This window comes from Crocodylus siamensis, chromosome 2 (genome assembly GCF_052110815.1).
Source record: "Crocodylus siamensis isolate JL-2025a chromosome 2, ASM5211081v1, whole genome shotgun sequence".
NCBI lineage: Eukaryota > Metazoa > Chordata > Crocodylia > Crocodylidae > Crocodylus > Crocodylus siamensis.
In genome coordinates, this window is record NC_143396.1 from 96,233,945 (window position 1) to 96,254,087 (window position 20,143).

The window sequence follows — 20,143 nt, forward strand, 5'->3', positions numbered from 1 at the left end:
ACTGACGCAAAGTACCTATTTAATAGGTTGGCTTTTTCCTGGGCGTCAGTTGTCAGTTGCCCCATCTGGTTTAGCAGGGGTCCAGCATTGCCCTTGCTTTTCCTCTGGCTCCCCACATATCTGAAAAAGGACTTTTTGTTGTCCTTGATGCTTGAAGCTAGTTGGAGTTCAGTTGCAGCCTTGGCTTTCCTGGTTTGCTCCCTGCAGGACCGGACCACTGCAGAATAATTCTCCTTGGAGGTGAATCCCGTCCTCCATCCTTTGTAGGCTTTCCTTTTTAGCCGCAGGAGGTCCGCTAGGTCCCTGGAGAGCCAGGAGGGCTGGTGTGCCTTCTTGCTGCCTTTCCTCTGTGTTGGAATAGATTTAGCTTGTGCATTGAGGATCGCTTCCTTGAGAAGCAACCACTCTTCTCAAACTCCCATCTCCCTGGGGTCATGGTCCCTGAGGGCCTGACCGACAAGCCTCTTGAGCTTGTCAAAGTCGGCTTTTCTGAAGTCAAGGACTTCTGTGTTGCTGACTGACTTGCCAGCTTTACGGCGGATGGTGAAGGTGATCAGCTCGTGGTCGCTGTCACCCAGCTTCCCATCGATCACTAGGTCGCCGATTAGGTCATCCCCCGTAGCCAGTACCAGGTCGAGCAGCGCTTTGCCTCTCATTGGCCCATAGACTTCTTGAGTCAGGTAGAGGTCATCCACGCATGAGAGAAAGCTTTGCGACCGCTCAGATTTTGCTGAGTGATCTTCCCAGGAGATGTCTGGGTAGTTGAAGTCACCCATGACAACCAAGGTCCTGGAGCAAGCGGCCTCAGTCAGTTCCCGGGCGAATTCCTGGTCAAGCTCAGGACTTTGAGTGGGAGGTCTGTAGTAGACTCCCACCGTTGTGTCCCCTGTGCTGTATTCCCCATGAATTTTTACCCAGAGGGTCTCTAGCTGTCCATGCCGGTCGCCAACATCAGCTTGCAGGGACATATAGCTTTCCTTAACATAGAGAGCTACACCCCCGCCCCTTTTGTCAACACAATCCCTCCTGTACAGGGTATAGCCCTCTATACCCATGGTCCAGTCATGGGTGGAGTCCCACCAGGTCTCCGTTATCCCAATGACGTCATAATTCTTTGCACTGAGCAGGAGGATGAGCTCCTCCTGCTTGTTGCCCAGGCTCCTGGCATTAGTGTACAGGCAGGCAAGTGTGCCCTTGGGGGCTCTTGCCTTGCCCACAGATTGTGCCAGGGCTGGGGCAGGGGTGGGCTCCCTTAAGTGCCTTGGTCTGCTGGCTTTGCAAGGGTCGCTCAGTGGGTCAGCAGTGGCAGTAGTCCCCCCATTCCCCAGCGGGCTTAGTTTAAAGCCCGGTGGAGCAGGTCAGCCAGCCTGGCTGAGAAGAGCCTCCTCCCCAACAAATATTTTTGTCTTGATTTACATGTGTTTGTGTAGTGTATGCAGAGGTGACTGCATAATAGCTTAAAATGAAGTCTTACTCTTGAGTGTTGGGGGGGTTTAGATTTGTGGGGGGGTGTATGGGGGGAGGGTGGCTGGGGTTTGCGTATGGCAACACAAGGGGAGGCATAGGTGCATGTGTATGGAGGAGTGTGCGTGTGGGACTCACGCTATGAACATACACACGCACACTCTCTCTCTCTCTCTCTCTCTCTCTGCACTTGTGTGTGTGCATGCACGCGCACACACAGACGCACGTATTTTGCCCCTGTGCCTGCCGACGCGTGCACACATACACACCCCTACCAGCGTGGTCCCATGCTCTGGGGTCCAGGGAAGCAGCTGGAAGCCAGAACCACCTGGTGCTGAAGCAGGGCGGGGACAGGAAAGCAGGAAGCTGGCTGGGGATGGGCTGTTGAAGCCTACAATCCTGCTGGGCTCCTTCTGGGTCCTACTGCCCTGGCTCCTTTCAGCTTTGACAGGGACACAGGGCGAATACACATTAATTTTACTAATTTTTTTAGGGGCTCCGTGGGCCAGATAGAATGGCCTGGCGGGCCATATTTTGCCTGCCCCTGGCTTAGATTGTGCTAGCCACAGACCTATGCTATGCTATCAGTCTGTGCTATGGTTGTGGAGATTTGTAAGGCAAGTACAGCTGTGATTTACCTTTCAATGAGTGGCCCTTGTTAATGTATCCACAGTAATAACTGACTTGGAGAGAACTGCTTTTACAAACTGCACTGTGGCCCTTGATAGCACTCAGGGCCATTGTTTTCGTGCTACACATGAATATGCTAGCTGTAAGGAATGCTCTTTGATTATTCTGCAGGCCTTGCTAGACCTTAAACATATATTTATAAATACTTAGAGCAAGATGCACTGGAAAGGTGTACTGTAACAGAATGCAGAGATCTGCATTCCCATGTGGAATGAGAATTGATTCTAGTCCTTCTAATTAACATGGTTATCAATGAATCATCTGTGCCTGGTGGTGCTTTAGAAAACCCTATATACTGTCTAGTGCCATAGTTCATGAAACCACATTCTGACTTCAGAATGCTTGGTGAAGATTATTCAGCTGCTGTGAATTGGATGATGGTAGAAAGTACAGTAGACTGATGACAGGACAGACAGTCTGCAAAGCTTTTTGAATGCCTTTCAGGGATAACTTGCTGTAATAATTATTTCCATGCCACCCTCTTCGCCCAGTACGTGTACACACACACACACACACACACACACACACACACACACACACACACACACACACACACACACACACACACACACACACACACACACACACACACACACACACACACACACACACACACACACACACACACACACACACACGTTAGTAGGCCTAGAATGTGGTAGGTCTTGCCAAGGAAATGAAAAAGCAAGTTTCACTTTTTCCTGTAGAAAGAAAAAATATCAGCTTTCTTTTCATATTCATCATAGCAAGCCACAAGTTGTTGCTTGGTATACCTTTGTTTCATTTTCTATATGTTGGCTTGTTCATAAGTTGCTGCAATGCCAAATTATTCACTATATGGTATTATTTCATATTAATTCAGTAAAAAATGAAAAAGGTGGGGCAATGATTTGGGGAAACGGAGAAAAGTCATTTAGGCCTAGAGACCCTGTTAGCAGCATTTTTTCTAACAGTCAGGAAGGGGTAGTCTTTGAGGATGTTAATCCACCAGAGATTCTAGAGTGAAGAGCAGGTACTTTTCCAGGCCATTAGAAGACTGCACAGGCAAAGAGCATATATTTAGCAAATCAGTAAACCATGGGTACTAGTTAGCTATTCCTATAGCTTTGAGAAATTCTGGACATGCCCCTCTCCTTTTCAGAAGTTTCATGCAACAGCACATACTGAGTTTCTCCTGTACATAAAATTCCCAGCTGGACTGGGGAAAATGTTTGAGTGAAAATAAAAAGAATAATGACCTAGGATGTAGGAGCTTGCTACAGTCAGAACTGCCTCTCCTGTCCTCCACTGCCTGGCTGCCTGCCATGAGCAGAGAGTATCAGGAGGCCAAGTACTGCCGTCACCAAGGGATTTATTCACTTATTACAACCACTGGGGCTTATAATGCAGCCTGTCTGGGACAGCGCTGTATCAGTTTAACAGTATGACAGCAGTATATATGGATGCATGCACTCATGCTTGCTAAGCCTGTAATCCAAATTTTGAATAACTGTTTTGAATTGTAATTAGTTCAGATGTAGCTAGAATAAATCACCAGCTGCATGGCTACCCATCTTCTCCATGAAATCCAACTTGGATCACACTTGGTAAGGGGACTAGAGAAATAGTACTCAACCTTTTGGCTCTGAGGACCAGTTGAGTGGCATGGGGCCAGTTCACAAACCAGGTCAAACCCCATACACCAGGACTGGGAGTTCCCTTGAAGTTTTTTATTCTTTCCCAACACTAGATATTTATTTGCTCAATACCCTCCTCCACCACTGCTTATAGGCTGTCATGTAGGGCCTCTCTACAAATGTTATTTGCATCATAAATGGCAAGGGTGCTACGTGTACTATGAAGTGGCAAACCAGACATAAAAACATTCCACATATTATGTAGAACATGTTTATAGCTGGTTTGTGTAGTGCCTTAAATTGAAGGTGTGGCTTGTCCATGAGCTGGGGCTGTCAAGGGCAGATGCTTGATGATCAGCTAGCTGATTGTTGGATCAGCCCTGGATAGCCTAGGGTTTCCAACAGGTGTGGTGACAGTTTTGCCTGCATTGGCCTACAGCAGCCCTCAATTTCCAACCTGCCTGAGGCTGTCTCAGAATTGTAGGTGACAATTGTTGGCAGTGGCTCTCAAGGCAGCCCCAGTTCTGGGCATGGGGTTGCTCTGTGGGCTCATAGCAGAGGGACCAGGAGGGCTCCCCAGCCAAGGGGTTTAAACCCCATTCCAAAATAGAGCAGAGTTGTGCAATGTGGGGTCTGAGGTTCCTGAACAGGGGGCTTTCCAAAACTGGAGACTCTGAAGTCAGTACTTTGCAGATCCGATAGGGCTGCCAGGCACAGAGGATCAGAGACTCCTAGTGGGGAAAGCCATAGGATTTTCTCTGCTGGTGACTTTAAACCTTGTGCTCTTGGTTTGGAGTCCATGGTGGGGAAAGCCCTTGAGCTCCCAATTGCTCCTGCTGGAACTACTGGATGGTATATTTAAAGCCCTCAGTAGAAGAAGCCCTTGAATGGTCTGAGGGTTGATAATAGCTGATTATTGACTGTGGGGCTTCCTGGCACCTGGCTTTTATCTTGCTGATGGAGGGGGAGCCTGCCTTTGAATGTGAGCCAGAGACCATACATGCTGCTTTTTGGTGCATCTTAAAATTCCCTCTCTCTCTCTTTTTCTCTTTTTTTGTTGTTGTTGTTGCAAGTTTTAGGTAACCACTTCTGCCTAAGTAGCAGCATGTTTTGTTGAAAATCTTCTGGGCAGTGGCATTTTTAACTTTTTGTTTGAGCTGAGCTGTGCCGAATAAGGCTTGACCAGGTGTAAACAAAATGGTATGTGGCGTCTGGTGCATGGGGGGAGAGTGGGAAGAGAGTATGTAGAAGGGCTGGGAAATACAGACTTAGGGAATTGTGGGGTGGCACTGGAAGTTTGTCAAAACCAGAATTCTGTAACCTAGCCTTCACCTTGGATCCAAGATGCCAGTTGGATGTGTTGGAACCTGCCTTACAACATAAAGGACATTCTGACGTGGACCTATAGTCAGACAGGTCAGCTCAAGTATATATAAAGTACATGCACCGCTTTTCTGGTGGGTTTTCTCTGCAACTTGTAAAAGAGGTTGAGCTAAACCCTGGGTTAACCCAGCTGTAAAGATACCCCCTGATAGCATGCGTCGTATTCATATATTCAGACAAAATCAAGTGCCTCGTCTTCTCTGAGGATTGTATGAATGCCGAGTTTATTTTAGAATGAGGTTACTTTTTAGCTAGTTATGCACAACACCATGTTTTAAGCACATGCATGCTTTTTTCATGGTAATGTAGCCAACAATTGGCTCAACGAGTTTTGTTCCAACTTCAGAACACCAAAACTTTTTCTTGTGAAAGAAGGCAAAAGAAATTTGTCTTGTAAGGAACTATTTTTGGATACTGTAAGAGCAGTTGAAAACAAGGGTTTGCAATGGATTTGCTTTTTAGGTCCTTATCCTGCAATCCAGTCTGTGTGGGCGGGCTATTGTTGATGAGTTTCCATAAAGTTCCTCCTTTGAAGGAAATTGGCTCATGTATTTAGATCCATCACCCTCATGGATCTAGTTACAGGATTAGGCTTTTAAAACTAGCAACTGCATCATGCTGTTTTGATTCTGGACAATTGTACTTGCTATGACACGTCACCTTTGTGGACAGAGGAATTTTGAGATGTGGAAAAATGGCCAATAGTGGTTAAACTGTGAGTATAATTTGAATCGCATCTCAATCATGTGGTGGTATTTTAGACTCTTTCTGCCATGGAAACCTCACACAGCAGCAGTTTGTGTAAGATTTATCATAAAAAAACTAAAGAAAAGAGAAAAGATGTTTGTTTTTCTGAAGAAACTGATGGCTTTGCTTCTATTTTCCTAATGTTTATTTAATTAATGGAACATCCTAGGCTACTTGACTTTCCATTAAACTGTTCATTTGTCCCTTTTGAATAGAGGTAATACTGACTCTTAATGATGGTTTGTAAGTTTAAATATTGGTTTACTGCCATTTTTGTTCCTTCATGCTTTATAAAGAATTACCTGGAAAAGTGTTTTTCATTTTTAAATAATTCTCAGTCTTTTTTTTTTTTAGCATAAAAGTAGAAATCTGATGTGATTAGGAAATAGATTGACAGCGTTACATGTTGAATTTTCTTATGCCTTCAACTCTTATCTCCTGAGTTAATTCTGGGATTCTCTTGATTAGAGAAAATTGTCCATGTAAATTGTCCTTGTAGACAGCACCAAGTAAGGGTGCACTGATAGAGATTTTTCGGACTGATGGCCAGTTTTTAAGAAGCCATATCAGCCAATACCGGTCTGATTCCGATATGCAGCTGGGCAGCTTAGAGACCAGTGCTGGGCTGGTAAGTCTTTTGTGGGGGGAGAGAAGCAGATCAAGGCCCCACGGTGAGGGAGGGAGTGGGGCAGGGACAGATGCTGCTCTGGTGGAGTGGGATGCAGGACAGAGCTGCAAACAGTTTGTTCAGGGGGTGGGGGGGCAGCTTCCACCACTGCATGCACCCCAGGAAGGCATGGGGGGGGTGCCCCTGGATCTACATGTGGGACAGGGCAGGCTGCTGCTGTGGGCTAGGGCTGGATCTGTGCTGAGCTCTTCCTGGCGGGGGGTTGGGCTGTGCTCAGGCCAGGAGGCACTGGTGCTAGGAGAGGGCTCCAGGGGAGGTTGCAGCCACCCCAAAATTCATCATTGCCCCCCTATAGCCCCAGTCTCAATGATGCCCAGCAAAGCCCTGGCCCCAGCCCACAGCAGCAGCCTGCCCCATCCCATGCACAGATCCAGGAGCATATGTCCCCATTCCCCTCTCCAGTGGTATGCACAGCAGCGGGAGCTGTCCCATGCCCCACAGACAAGCTGCTTGCAGTTTCATCTCATGCCCTGTCCCGTCTCAACTGTGCAGCGCCTGCACTGGCCCCACTTCTTCCCTCAGCACAGGGGCCTTAGTCTGCCTGCCCCCACTCCCCTTCCCTCCCCAGTGCCCCTTCCACCACAACAGACTTACCAGCCAATGCTGCTCTCCAAGCCACTGGGCTGCACTCTTGGCTGTGTGTGTACTGCAGCTCTGTGCATGCACTGGGGGCATTTATTGGCCACATCAGGCAAAAATAAGCTGATTGTCGATGCTCTCAATTTTTCCTATCTTGGTGCCAATCCAATATGGAACCAATGTATGTACACCTCTAGCACCAAGTGTTGTGTGTACTTGACCCCAGTAACGTACTGAGGCAAGTCCTGTCTTACAGTAGTACTGTACGTTTGCTCTAGACTGCACTGGTATTATTTTTTCCCCATTTATGGGTCAACTTTACTGAAATGAGTAAGATGCTAGACTGAGACCAGACCAATAACCTATGAAGGAAAACATATCAGGAGGCGCTTTTAAGCATAGTCTCTAAATACAGTATAACAGAATAAAAGTTTTGAAAGGTTGCCTTTGACTGGTGTCATGCGTGCAAAGCTGAGGGAAGAGGGAGCCATTTTACAGTATTTCTGACATAAGGAACTAATAAAAATATTTAAGAAAAGGATATGGAATAGCTTCAGGCAAACACTGATGATCTTTGGAAGCAGTAATTGTCTCTGGGGGGAGATACAGTTACTGGATTTTGCAAGTGAATAACCTTTCTGTCCTCTGAAGGAAAGAAAAAAAGGACTCTTACTTAGCATTGGATCAGACCTTAGTCAGTGTGGTCACTTTTCCTTCATAAGTATACTGGTTCCTGTTTGCTTTTTTTTTTTTTCTCCTGCTCATGTTTGGGTAATAGAACAAGTGTATTCTTGGTTACAAAAGAAGGAATTATATACTGGGATTTTGAGTATAAAATTTTTAAAGCTAAATATACTTTTTTGTATGTACACAAATCTAGTATTTGTGGTTTTCTCTTTATGTACGTTGAGTGTGGGTTATAGAAATCTTGCTACTTACTGGTCCTGACAAAATCTATCAGACATTTTTTTTCCCCCCAGAGATGAGATCTGGCAGTCCGACCCTTTTCATAAGGGGCATGGGAGCCTGTGCTGATGAGACTTAACCTTCTTTTCCTTTTTCTTTCTTTAAACGTAAACTGATAAAGGTCTTAGGCTCTTTAAAGCACAGTACCAGAGAGATATATCAGCTTCTCAATAGCTTTTTCTCAAGTGCTGCTATACCTCACCATATAGAAAGAGGGAAGCACAATTTTATACATTTAGACACACTTTGTTACCATATTTTCTTACATATAACATATACCTTTTCCTGCAAAATCAGCCTCCCAAAATTGGGGTACATGTTTTAAGCAGCTAAGCTATTTTTGGCTGAAAAAGAAGCATGCCTAGAGATGCTGTATATGCCATGCATCTGCCAAGATGAAGTCCTTGTGTTAGCTGCCTCGCCACAGCTATTGGCAGAGCACTATAGCTCTTATATGAAGCAGCAAGTGACTTGCTGGTAGTATCTTGATGAGATTTGCTATGTGGAAGCAACACTTTATTTACAATAACTTACATAAAGACCTACTTATAGTAAAGAACTAGCAGTCTTGCTACTGCCCTTGCAAAGGTCTGAGGCCTAACCTTGTGTGACATAGTACAAGTTGCCCTAAGAACATAAAGTATCCAGGAACAGGCTAAGTTACCTGGAGTTTTTTAACTTCTACATAACATGGAATAGAAGTAAATGTATGAAAATGTTACTGTGGAGCAGCTGAAGTACAGTGTTATCCCTGCCCTCTTCTCCCTTCACCTCCTCATTGCAACTCAGTATAATTTGTTCATCTGCCCATGTCTTGAAGCTAGGGGTTGATCCACCAAGGTAACATTTCTGTAAAATTTTCTACTGTGTCTACACTGTCACTTGAAAGGAGATATTTCCTTATGTGAAGATAAATTTATCAATGTAGACAGCTGCTGTAAATTGTTTTAATGTCATTTAAATGACAAATCCTATTTATGCCCATTGAATTTGAGTTTATGGCATTTGTGAACTTTAGAAGTATTGCAACATGTTTTATTATGTCAGTTGAAATGTAACAAAGTGCAAAGGACTCTTAGAGGGCACAATGGGATCATCAGAAAATGTGGGTGGTGTGCGATTTATGGTTGCTGATAGCTTTGTAATATGTAGTTACATATTTTTTTAAGAAATGCTCTTCACTCTGATTAAAATGGAAGATTCCTTTTAGAGTGATAAAAAGGTTCTGTTATTAAACTAGCAAAATAATATTGCAAAATATCCTCTAAAATGATTTTGGTTAAGCTCTAGTTAGCACCATCTCATTTGGCAAGGCAGTCGCACCTTATAGACCGGGGTGGGCAACTATTTGGGACTGTGGGCCACATAGGTAGTTTTGGGGAGCTGTTACGGGTCGGTCATCACCCTGCCCCCTCGCAGCAGCCCAGACCCTGCACACCAGCAGCCCAGACCTTGCAACTCCTCACTGCCATCAGTGCCCAGCAGCAGTTGAGTGCACAGCACTGGCTTGTCCTGTACCCACTTTGTACTCACCTCAGCCAGAGCAGACCAGCTCTGGACCAGCCAGGACCAAAGCACACAGCCCTGACCCTGACCCTGGCCCACCCTGCAGCAGCGGCTGGGCAGAAGCTGCTGCTGGGCACAGGGGAAAAGCAGCCACCTTCTCCTCACCATTGCTGTGCCCTTCTTGAATCTGCCTAGAGCCCATGCCTGGGATGCCCTGTGGTGACAGTGGTGGAGAAGAGCCACAGGGCAGCCTGGGTGGAGGCTCTGGGCAGCTGCAGCAAGAAGGGCTCAGCAGTGGCAAGGGGGAAGGTGGTCGCTTTTCCCCTACACCCAGCAATAGCTTTTGCCTAGCTGCCACTGCAGCCAGGACTACTCATTGTGGGTGGATGGGTGAGTCTGGAGTGGGTGCAGGGCAGCCTGGGGCCAGGGCTGTGTGTGCAGGTCCCAGCTGATCTGGAGCTGGTCGGCTCCAGTTAGGGTGGGTCTGGAGCAGGCGCAGCTAGGGCTAGGGCTGTGTGCATGGGTGCCCTGCCAGTTTCCATGGGGCCAGGGTCTGGTCTGCCTTGAAATGGCGTTCAGCCATGGAGTCACCCCAGCCCTGCTGGGTGCCCAGGAGTGGTGGGACATGCCATGGGCCGGATGGCACATGAGCCAAATGCAAGCACGAGATCGGCCATGGGCCAGACAAAGTCCCTCCACATGCTAGTTTCGGCGTATGAGCCATATTTTGCTTACCCCTGTTATAGACTAACTCATTCAACCTGCGAAAGTTCATGCCCCTCTCCGCATGAGTTAGTCTAGAAAGTGCCACCCTCTGTTGCCTTTTGTCTAACTTTGGACTTAACATGACTAACTACCTCTCACCACCTCATTTATATATGCATAAAATATGGGCTGTTACCCTGCTCTCTTTGATTGCCCCGTTATGTCGGGAAGAGTTTTTAGACCGCGAGGTTTGCAGTTGTGCTGTTCTGAATGCCAAGTGTATAATTTCTGCGCTGTAGAAATGTAAAGGTTTAGTGTGGAAAGAACATTTGGTCCATTATTTTTTTCGAGGTGAAGGAAACAAGTCTTCCAACTGCAGAAAGCTTAAAGCCAAGACAGTAGAAAATGTTGCATACCCTATTTCGTTCTTTGAATAGGGAGATTAGGATTTATGATTCTTTTTATAGTTGCTATGTTTATAGCTAATGTCACTCTTGCAACATACAAAAGAAACCTGATTATCAGAATCCCAAGTGCAGCGCTCTGACTAGAGGGTACTTGCTCTTTCTTAAGAATTCTTGAACTAAGGGTTGCTAGCTTGTGAGACGTATTGCAGCAGCTGTTATTTCATGGAGCTGAATTATGTTTCACACTGTGAAAGTTGCTTACCTGAAAAGGTTGGGTTTTAGTTACGTTGCACCTACCTGGTAGCAGTTTTCCAGATTGACTGGCAGCTATCTCCATGAAAGCCTGTTGATTCTCTGTGATCGATGACAGTGTTTGCCAACCTTTTCCAGCACAAGGCACACTTGCATTAATACATTTTTTCTGTGGCACACCTGTTGAGGCATTCCCCATCCTCATACCCACTGTAACACATTGCCATGGCAAAATTCTGTGGCACACCTGTTCATTTCTGACAGCACACTTTTGTGCCGTGACATACTGGTTAGGAAACACTGATGTACGATTGTTTCTGTTAAGAAATCCTGCTTGCTGCATTTACCAAGTAGCTTGCTCTTATACTAGACATTTCTTGTTTGGTAAATTTAACTGCTTTGCTATGCTAAAGGGACAGATCTTGAGCTTCCTGCTTGTGAACATTTTCTTTTATCTATTTACAAATTAGTTAAGTCCTAAATGTGTCCTGGAAAGGTAAGCTTAGGTAGTTAGGGTAAGGAAGGGAATTTGGTATGGTTCTTTCTTTGATTTTCTTCTTTCATGTTTTTAGTTGACAGTTAAGTGGTTCTGGTGGCTGAATCTCCAACATGCCATAGTGTATTTACTAATGTTGGAATAAGTTACCTTTGCAGGACACTTTTGTATATATTTGGGTTATTGTTTCCACAGTAGCTCTTACAAGTGACAAGAAGGAATTCAAACAAAAAACTGGCTTGTTTCCCTTTTCATTGCTTTATGTCTAACAAGAGCCTGACAGGAGATTTAAAGTCTTGCTAGTGGCTTTTTGTTTGGTTTTGGTTTGAGGTTTGTTTGTTTTAAGCCAAGGAAATATCAGGAATGTCAATTCTACTTTTGCTGGAGAGATTTACTGGATGATTTAAAGCACATATATTGTGTTTAGAGCCAGACAGGGAATGGGCTTCCCATTCCATGAAAGTATTTGACATTTCAAAAGTTTGATCCAAACCAAGACCTTGAATTTTTTCACAAACTGGGAAGGAGAGAGAAACTCCTATATAGACTGGTGTTCCCTATATAGACTGGTGTTCCCAGGGAAGGACCTAACCACCTGGCTGTTGATAGTTTTGGAGTATTTGGGGAGCCTCTCCCTTCCAAGAAAAAAAAAAAAGCTTTCAGTTGTACTCAAATTGTGACTTGGCATACTTGATTTGAATGGATTGGGCTGTTGAATCATTAACAAATATAAAGTTTCTTTAAAATTAAAGTTGGATAGACAAGGGTTGGGAACAAATAGCCCAAGAGCTAGAAGATCCAGCTTGTCAAGTGACTCCATCCAGCCCACAGAACTGGGACATTAGTGGCAATTTGGCAATGGGACAATCAAAAGCATTTGGTTGTTGAGATGACTGGGTTTCAAACAGCGGTCTGCATTTGGAGCTAGCTGTGATACTTCGGCCTGCTGCTTCTTAAAAGGTTCCCAATCCCTGGAATAGACTTTAATAAAAAGCAAAGCAAAACAAAAAGGCCAGATAGTTCATAAACAGTGTGGCTAAAAATCTTTCCCCATTTTAACTGCTAACCTTTTATTCCCATACTCTTATGATATCATCATTTCTCTACTGTGTGCAGCCAGTGCTGGCACTATCACAGATGGAACTGGACAAATGTAGCAATGGGATAATTAAATAAATCTTGCCCACAGCGTTATCTTTGACAATGAATAGTGTGTGTGTGTGTGTGTGTGTGTGTGTGTGTGTGTTCCCTTTGCAGTATCCAGCATGGTTTCATGCTGACCAATGTAAGTGAATATTATGCAAGTACTGACAAGCCTACTAGAAATATTCAAAGTGTATGTATGTGTAAGAAATGTAATGATTCTGATAAATTCTCAAGTTAACCTATTTGATTCTGTTTTTTTCCAATGAGGGCAAGAAGACTTAACAGACTAGTTTTTTTAGCCATTGATGTCTCATGCAAATAGCTGTAAAATGTTTTCCTAGGTGGAATTCCCTTTTTTTAAAGGTTTTGAATTCTTGTTTTAACATTTGTTCTCTAGAAACATAATTCTCTCTCCAGGTTATCAAAGAAATTCTTAAATGAAGCCCCAAGAACCTTCATAGCTGTCTTCTTGTAAGTTTTCATAGTCTGCGCTCAGATTTTCCACAGACTATTGCGGTTGCTATGTGCTTTTTCCATAGTTTCATGGTTGGTAGGGTCGGAAGAGACCTGAGCAGATCATCGAGTCCAACCCCGCCATGGCAGGAAAGAGTACTGGGGTCAAACGACCCCAGCAAGGTGTACATCTAGCCTCCTCTTAAAGACCCCCAGGGTAGGAGCCAGCACCACTTCTCCTGGAAGTTGGTTCCATATCCTAGGCGCCCTGACCGTGAAGTAGCGCCTCCTGATATCTAGCCTAAATCTACCCTCTGCCAGCTTGTAACCATTATTCCTGGTCACTCCTGGTAGTGCTTGGGGGAACAGGGAATCCCCCAATACCTGCTATTCCCCTCTGACTAGTTTGTAACAGGCCACTAGATCCCCCCTCAGCCTTCTCTTATGGAGGCTGAACAGGTTCAAGTCCTGTAGCCTCTCCTTGTAGGGCCTGCCCTGCTGTCCCCTGATCATGCGAGTGGCCCTCCTCTGGACCCTCTCCATGCTGTCCACATTCCTCTTGAAGTGTGGTGCCCAGAGCTGGACACAGTACTCCAACTGCGGCCTGACCAGTGCTGCAGAGGGGGAGGATAACCTCCTTGGATGTGCTCGAGATGCATCTGTGGATGCATGACAGGGTGCAGTTGGCCTTCCTAACTGCATCCCCACACTGCCGCCCCATGTTCATCTTGGCATCAGTGATGACTCCAAGATTCTTTTCTGGCTCTGTACTGATGAGAAGGGAGTTCCCCAGCCTGTTGGTATGGTGCTGATTGTTCCTCCCCAGGTGCATCACCTTGTACTTATTGGTGTTGAATCCCATCCTATTCTCATCCGCCCACCCCTGTAACCTGTCTAGGTCTGATTGCAGCCTATTCTTTCCTTCTAACATGCCCACATCCCCCCACATCTTAGTGTCATCAGCAAATTTGAACAGGGTGCTTTTTACCCCCTCGTCCAAGTCACTGATGAAGATGTTGAACAGTGCGGGCCCAAGGACCGAGCCCTGGGGGACCCCACTGCCCCCATCCCTCCAGGTCAAAAATAACCCGTCCACTACCAATTTCTGGGTGCGGCCCTCCAGCCAGTTGGCGACCCATTTGATTGTGTGGGTGTCGACACCACAATTCCCCAGTTTCTTAATGAGAATGGGGTGAGAGACAGTGTCGAAGGCCTTCCGAAAGTCCAGGAAGACAACGTCCACTGCTACCCCTTCATCTAAGGATTTGGTGACCTGGTTGTAGAAGGCCACCAGGCTTGTCTGACAGGACCTGCCTCTAATGAACCCATGTTGGTTGCCCCTAAGCATGATCTCCCCTGCTGGCCCCTCGTGGACATGTGCCAGAATAATTCTCTCAAAAAGCTTGCCCAGGTTTGAGGTAAGACTAACTGGCCTATAGTTTCCCGGCTTCTCCTTCCTCCCCTTTTTGAAGATGGGAACCATCTTGGCCCTCTTCCAGTCCTCTGGCACCACACCAGAGCACCACAAGTGCTCATAAAGCCGTGCCAGGGGTCCCGCAATGACCTCAGCTAATTCCCTCAGTGCTCTGGGGTGGAGATTGTCCGGACCAGCTGATTTGAATACATCCAGTCCCTCCAGAAGTTCCCTGACTAGTTCCTTACTAACCCTTGGCTTAGGTGTGCCTCTGCTGCAGTCTAAGGGGGGCCCAGAGTGGGGGTGGCTGTTCCGGCCCCTGCTCAGGAAAATGGAGGCAAAGAAATCGTTAAATATGTTAGCTTTGTCGTCTGGTGTGACGACCAAATTTCCTAGCTTGTTCTGCAGGGGCCCCACATTACCTGGAACCTTCTTTTTTCCCCCTATGTATTTAAAAAAGGACTTCTTGTTGTCCTTGATCTGGGAAGCCAGTCCCAGTTCCATCTCCACCTTGGCCTTCCTGCTGCCTCCCTGCATCCCCGAGCATCTCCTAGCTAAAAGGGAGGCGTACACCCTTCCATTAGGTGTACGCCTCCCTTTTAGCTAAGAGACACTCCCAGATGCTTTTGGTGAGCCATGGGGGCTTTTGCGCCCTTCTGCCCCCTTTGATTCATGTGTATGAAGAGTTATGCACACCTGTGATGCTATAGAAGTAAGAGTACTTAAGCCAAGTGCTTTCTCCAAACCAATACGGTTATCTCTGTCACTGTCCCAAGCCAGGAATCTCCCTATAAGGCAGTTAGTGAGTCTTGCACAGATTCAACTGGAATTGTTTCATTTTTACAAACTCAGGGCACGTCAAACAGTATCTTCTGTGTTCCTTTGCCAGTGACTTTTCATACACCTAGTTTTGGGCTTGGCTGAGCCTTAAAAATATAGAGGAAAGGTTTCTTCAGTATAAACAAAACCCATCACCTTGAGCCTGCTACATTATGTGACTGTTCTTTGTTCTTACATGTTTTCTTTTTTTTTCAGGTCAAGCAAACAAAGTAGCCAAGGAAGCAGCCAACAGATGGACTGGTGTGTATGCATTTACACTGGTAAACAGTTTCCAATTATAGTGCTAGAGCAAAAATCAGTTCAAAGTGGTGGTTTGTAACCTACGAGGTGTTCTTAATTACAGTTAATTTTTAACCTAAGATTGGCCTGGGTAGTAGAAGTGCAGAAAATAAAAATCCCTAAAAATGGTTTGGTACAGATGCAGTTCCTTATGATTTTGAAGCAGATTCATGGAAGTATTTCTCACAAATTACTCAAAATCTTACCTGGTTTATATGAAAATGCACAGCAGACTTCCTCTTTTAGTACAGGTGGTATAAACCAGATATTCAACCTTGAACTAATTTTTGCAATTGAATTCAACTCCTGAGGTCAGCAAATTTCCCTGGTGCTAGTAGTAAGAGTAGCACAGTCACACTTCCCTGACTATCCCAAAAATTGTATGAGTTGTTTTCTAACTGTAATCCACCTTAAATTTTCCAAATATCTGTCTGTCTGTTTTTATTGAGAATGCTTTGTAAAGATTTTGTTGTTGCTCTGCATCTGAATTCCAGTGTTTTTGGAATGATAAAGTTACTATTTTGGCTGAGATAATTTCACTTGTTCTGTTCTCCAGTTTATATGCTATTACAGTTTTGAAGGTGGTCATTGCACTGATGTTCTTGTGAAATTATTTTAACCTATTTTTTTAACCTTCCCATTTGCTGGTATATTTCATTTGTTCCATCTTTTCTACTAAAATATGTTCTACAACCCAAAAAGAGTAGAAATGTCTTTTCTTTGTTCTAAAAAACAATTATAACTTCAGCAGAGAATTGATTTAACACTGTCTCAAATTATTGTAATATTAGCTTAACATTCTTTGAAAGGTAAAATGCTACTATTATGCTAAAGACAAATATATTTGACAACAGTTGCTTTCTTAATACTGTATTTGAAAAATCTCCAGTGAGCTGCAAAAGGAGAAAACATGGGTATGTGTCCTTTTTAATAATTTGTAACAAAAATGGTGTTCTATATTACAAAAATGTATTGCATGTTTCCAGTCATTCTTTACTCGAGTTCAGTGAAACACTACTGACTGTTGTTTGGCAGACTGTGTGTGTGTAAAGGAATTTGTTCAGCTTCATGTCAGCAAACTTAATTCAAGAAGGGGATAATAATGGGACAGGGTATTTGGGGTGATTTTCCATAAGGCCAGTATTTAAATTGGTTCACTGGTTATCCCACAGTGCACCACTGGTCTTTTGAAACATTACAGATGGGAGACTGCATTGGGAACTTTAGAGTAGGTATTTTCAGTGAGAATTTTCACATTTTAAGTGAGAATTTTTTTTAAAACAGCACGTTGCAGAGCTGGAATAGACTTTCCATAGATTCTTTGGTGTGGCTGTACCAGACTGTTTGTTTACACCAGTGCAGTCCATCTGGTTTAGTTAAAACTGCTCATTTCGGAGGCATACATTCAGTTCTCGGCCTAACAAGACTAGAGGGCCATTATTACATGATGACTTCAACTGTGAAAAGAAAGCTAGGCACCCAAGTTGGGAAGGACATCTTATTCAGGCTTGTTGATATGTTTTCAGTAGTTTTTAATTACATCTGACTCTTCCTGAAGTTTGAAAAAGCTGCTGAAATGACAACTGGCACAAGCCAAGCTTTTCTTTTTTTTAAGGATCTCTTCAGTTCATCTTTTAAGTGATATTTTTGATAGGGTAAATAAAATATGGGCAGAATTTCATATTGCATATAATGACTTAAGTAATCAACAACTTAGTTTGAGCGTAGCTTTACTTTTATGTACACTCTCTTACTGATCCTGATTGCCCCTTTAGTATTTGTAGCAGTTACCCTTTAGTATTTGTAGCTCAGTTACTTCTAAAAACAGAAAAAGTATTTGGCTTTTTCTTTCCTCTCTTATCCCTACCTGTTAAATGGTATGAAGCAAGTTGGCTAGTCTTAGTTTTTTGATCTTTCCAAAGGTGAAACAAATAGAGGTGATGAAAAGTTTACTGTGCCAAGGATTATGGTACTCTCCTCTTCTGATTGCTAACTTACATTTTTCTTCACTCTGTTCACAGATAACATTTTTGCAGTAAAATCTTGGGCCAAACGGAAATTTGGATTTGAAGAGAACAGAATTGACAAAAGCTTTGGGATTCCAGAAGATTTTGACTACATTGATTAGTTTTCAGTAATAATTAATGGCACAGTTGTATATAACTGGTTAAATATGTTTCAGCTGGCATTTATCTTTTTGGTTTCCCTTCAAAGAAACCAACCCAGCTTGTAGTAGTTGCACTTTTCGTCAGTAAAATATAAACCCCACATGTTCTGTTTCCTTTTTGCTGTCCCCTCTCAGAGCCCTTGACCGCAAATCACAATGTATCAGGTTGAGAGAGATTAAGTATGGTGAAAGGAAGGCTCTAAGGCATAGTTGTCACAAAACCCTGTGGCCACTGATCGTAAGTCCTCTGCTTGGATTCTTCCCAGATCTTATGATCAGCAATCTAAAGAGGAGCAGAAGCTGCAGGGAGCTCTCAACTATGCATTTTTGGCAAGTTTTATTTAAACTATGCATTTTTGGCAGTTTTGATTTCTGTAATGTGTTTATGAAATGGAAGTACCAGTAACATTGGAGTATATGGGAGAGAAGAGGTTTCTCTTGATCTGGGTGTTGAAATGCAGCAGGCACAATCCATTAAAAAGACTAAGAGGACCTGATGTCTAGAGAAAGATGTATGAACTTGGTGGTGGAGTCCATAGAAATTATTATTGCTAAAACTCCTTGGAGAATTTTTTAATGAAATGTTCCCTGCTAGAAAATTCCATTTAGAAAACTGAAACTTTTTTGGAGAAACAGCTTGCTTTTGACAAAATTCTTGTTGAGAAGCCTTCTCTAGTTCTAGGTATAAGTTTAGGGGAGGAAGAAAGAGAAACAACAATCTGTCCCAAAATAATTCAGTGATGAGGGTACACCTAGCATGTGAGAGACCATACTCAAGCCATTGTTTCAATGATGCAGATGTAGATATTCTACATACATAGTATGCACTTATGCACACTCTCTCTCTCTCTCTCTCTCTTCACCCCCCCCATCCAAAAAGGTAAAGCTCTCCTATTCTAGAATAAAATGGAAAATTTCAGAACTTGAGTATTTTTCTTGAAATGTCAATTTTTTTTTCCAGCCAGCCCTAATCATTATCTGGCTACAGAAGGAACCGTTCCAAACGTTCAGGGTATTGAATGCCACAAGTGGCATTTCTCATGTAATTGGGCCCCTGATAGGAATGTTGCTAGCAAGTCAAGGGAATTAATTATTCCCCTCTATTCAGCACCGGTGAGGCCACATGTGGAGAACTGTCTTCAGTTTTGGGCCTGCACTATAGAAAGGATATGGACAAATTGAAGAGAGTCCAGTAGAGGGCAGCAAAAATGGTGAGGGGCCTGAGGGACATGGCTTATGAGGTGAGGCTGAGGGAACTGGGCTTATTTAGTCTGGAGAAGAAAAGACTGAGGGGGGATTTAATAGCAGCCTTCAACTACCGGACGGGAAGTTCGAAAGAGGATGGAGCTAGGCTATTCTCTGTGATGGCAGATGACAGAACAAGGAGCAATGGTCTCAAGTTGCAGCAAGTAAGTTTAGGTTACATATTAGGAAGAATTTTCTCACTAGGAGGGTAGTAAAACACTGGACAAGGTTACCCAGAGGGGTTGTGGACTTTCCATCCTTGGAGGTTTTTAAGACCTGGCTAGACAAAGCCTTGGCTGGGATGATCTAGTTGGGGGTGGTCCTGCTTTAAGGAGGGGGTTGGACTAGATGGCCTCCTGAGGTCCCTTCCAACCCTAATTTTCTATTCTGTGTCCATGTGGCCCTGCCTGCAGCAGGGTTGGGGGTGCCACCAAAGTCGCTAGGAGAGACTATTCTACTCCAGGCCTGAAGTGGAACCCTGGCCTTCACCCAGCATCTCCAATAACCCCTGAGCCCTTCACCTGCTGGGGCAGGAAATGGGAGGTGCTGCCTCCAGGAACAGGGCTGCAAGGCTGCCCCACTGCAGCTGTGTAGTGGCATCAGCACCTGCTACCTCTTGGTCCAGAGGCACTGGTTGCAGGAGCTCCTGCTGCCTCATAGTGGGAGCCAGGGTCTTCCGAGACCTTAGGCTGGCTCAGACCCCGGGTCCACGAGTGTCCTTCCCCTTGTTCCTCTCCCACTTGCAGCACTTGAGGGGCAAGGAAGCTCTGCTTGCCCCCCACACCAAGGCTTAATATTCAGTTATTTTAAGCTATTATACAATTGTTTCTATATACACTACTCAACCATAAACAAGGACAAAAATTATTTTTTTAAATAAAATTAAAATATCACAGAAGTGTTATTTTAAGTATGATTTTTTTCTATAAATTGTTAAAATGATACCTTCTGAAAGATTTTATAGGTGTGAACCTTGATTCAGTTGGTTCGGTGCTGTTCTCAGGGGGAGGTCTGGTGCTTGTGGAATCCCCGATTGGTCGAGGGCAGTGGGTCATGTTGTTAGAGAGGTCACAACCCCTCACTACCTGGTAGCTCATGAG

General features: G+C 44.4%; 1 protein-coding gene across 1 annotated transcript in view; it reads left to right on the forward strand.

Moving 5' to 3' along the window:
- MND1 (meiotic nuclear divisions 1) overlaps positions 1-19,942 on the forward strand; it is a 70,991-nt gene extending 51,049 nt beyond the window's left edge. Inside the window, exons 7-8 of the mRNA XM_090036433.1 lie at positions 15,548-15,592; positions 17,653-19,942. Coding sequence (XP_089892559.1) covers positions 15,548-15,592; positions 17,653-17,759 — 152 coding nt within the window. The 3' untranslated portion in view covers positions 17,760-19,942. The remainder of the gene's footprint in view (positions 1-15,547; positions 15,593-17,652) is intronic.
- Positions 19,943-20,143: the final 201 nt, after the last annotated feature.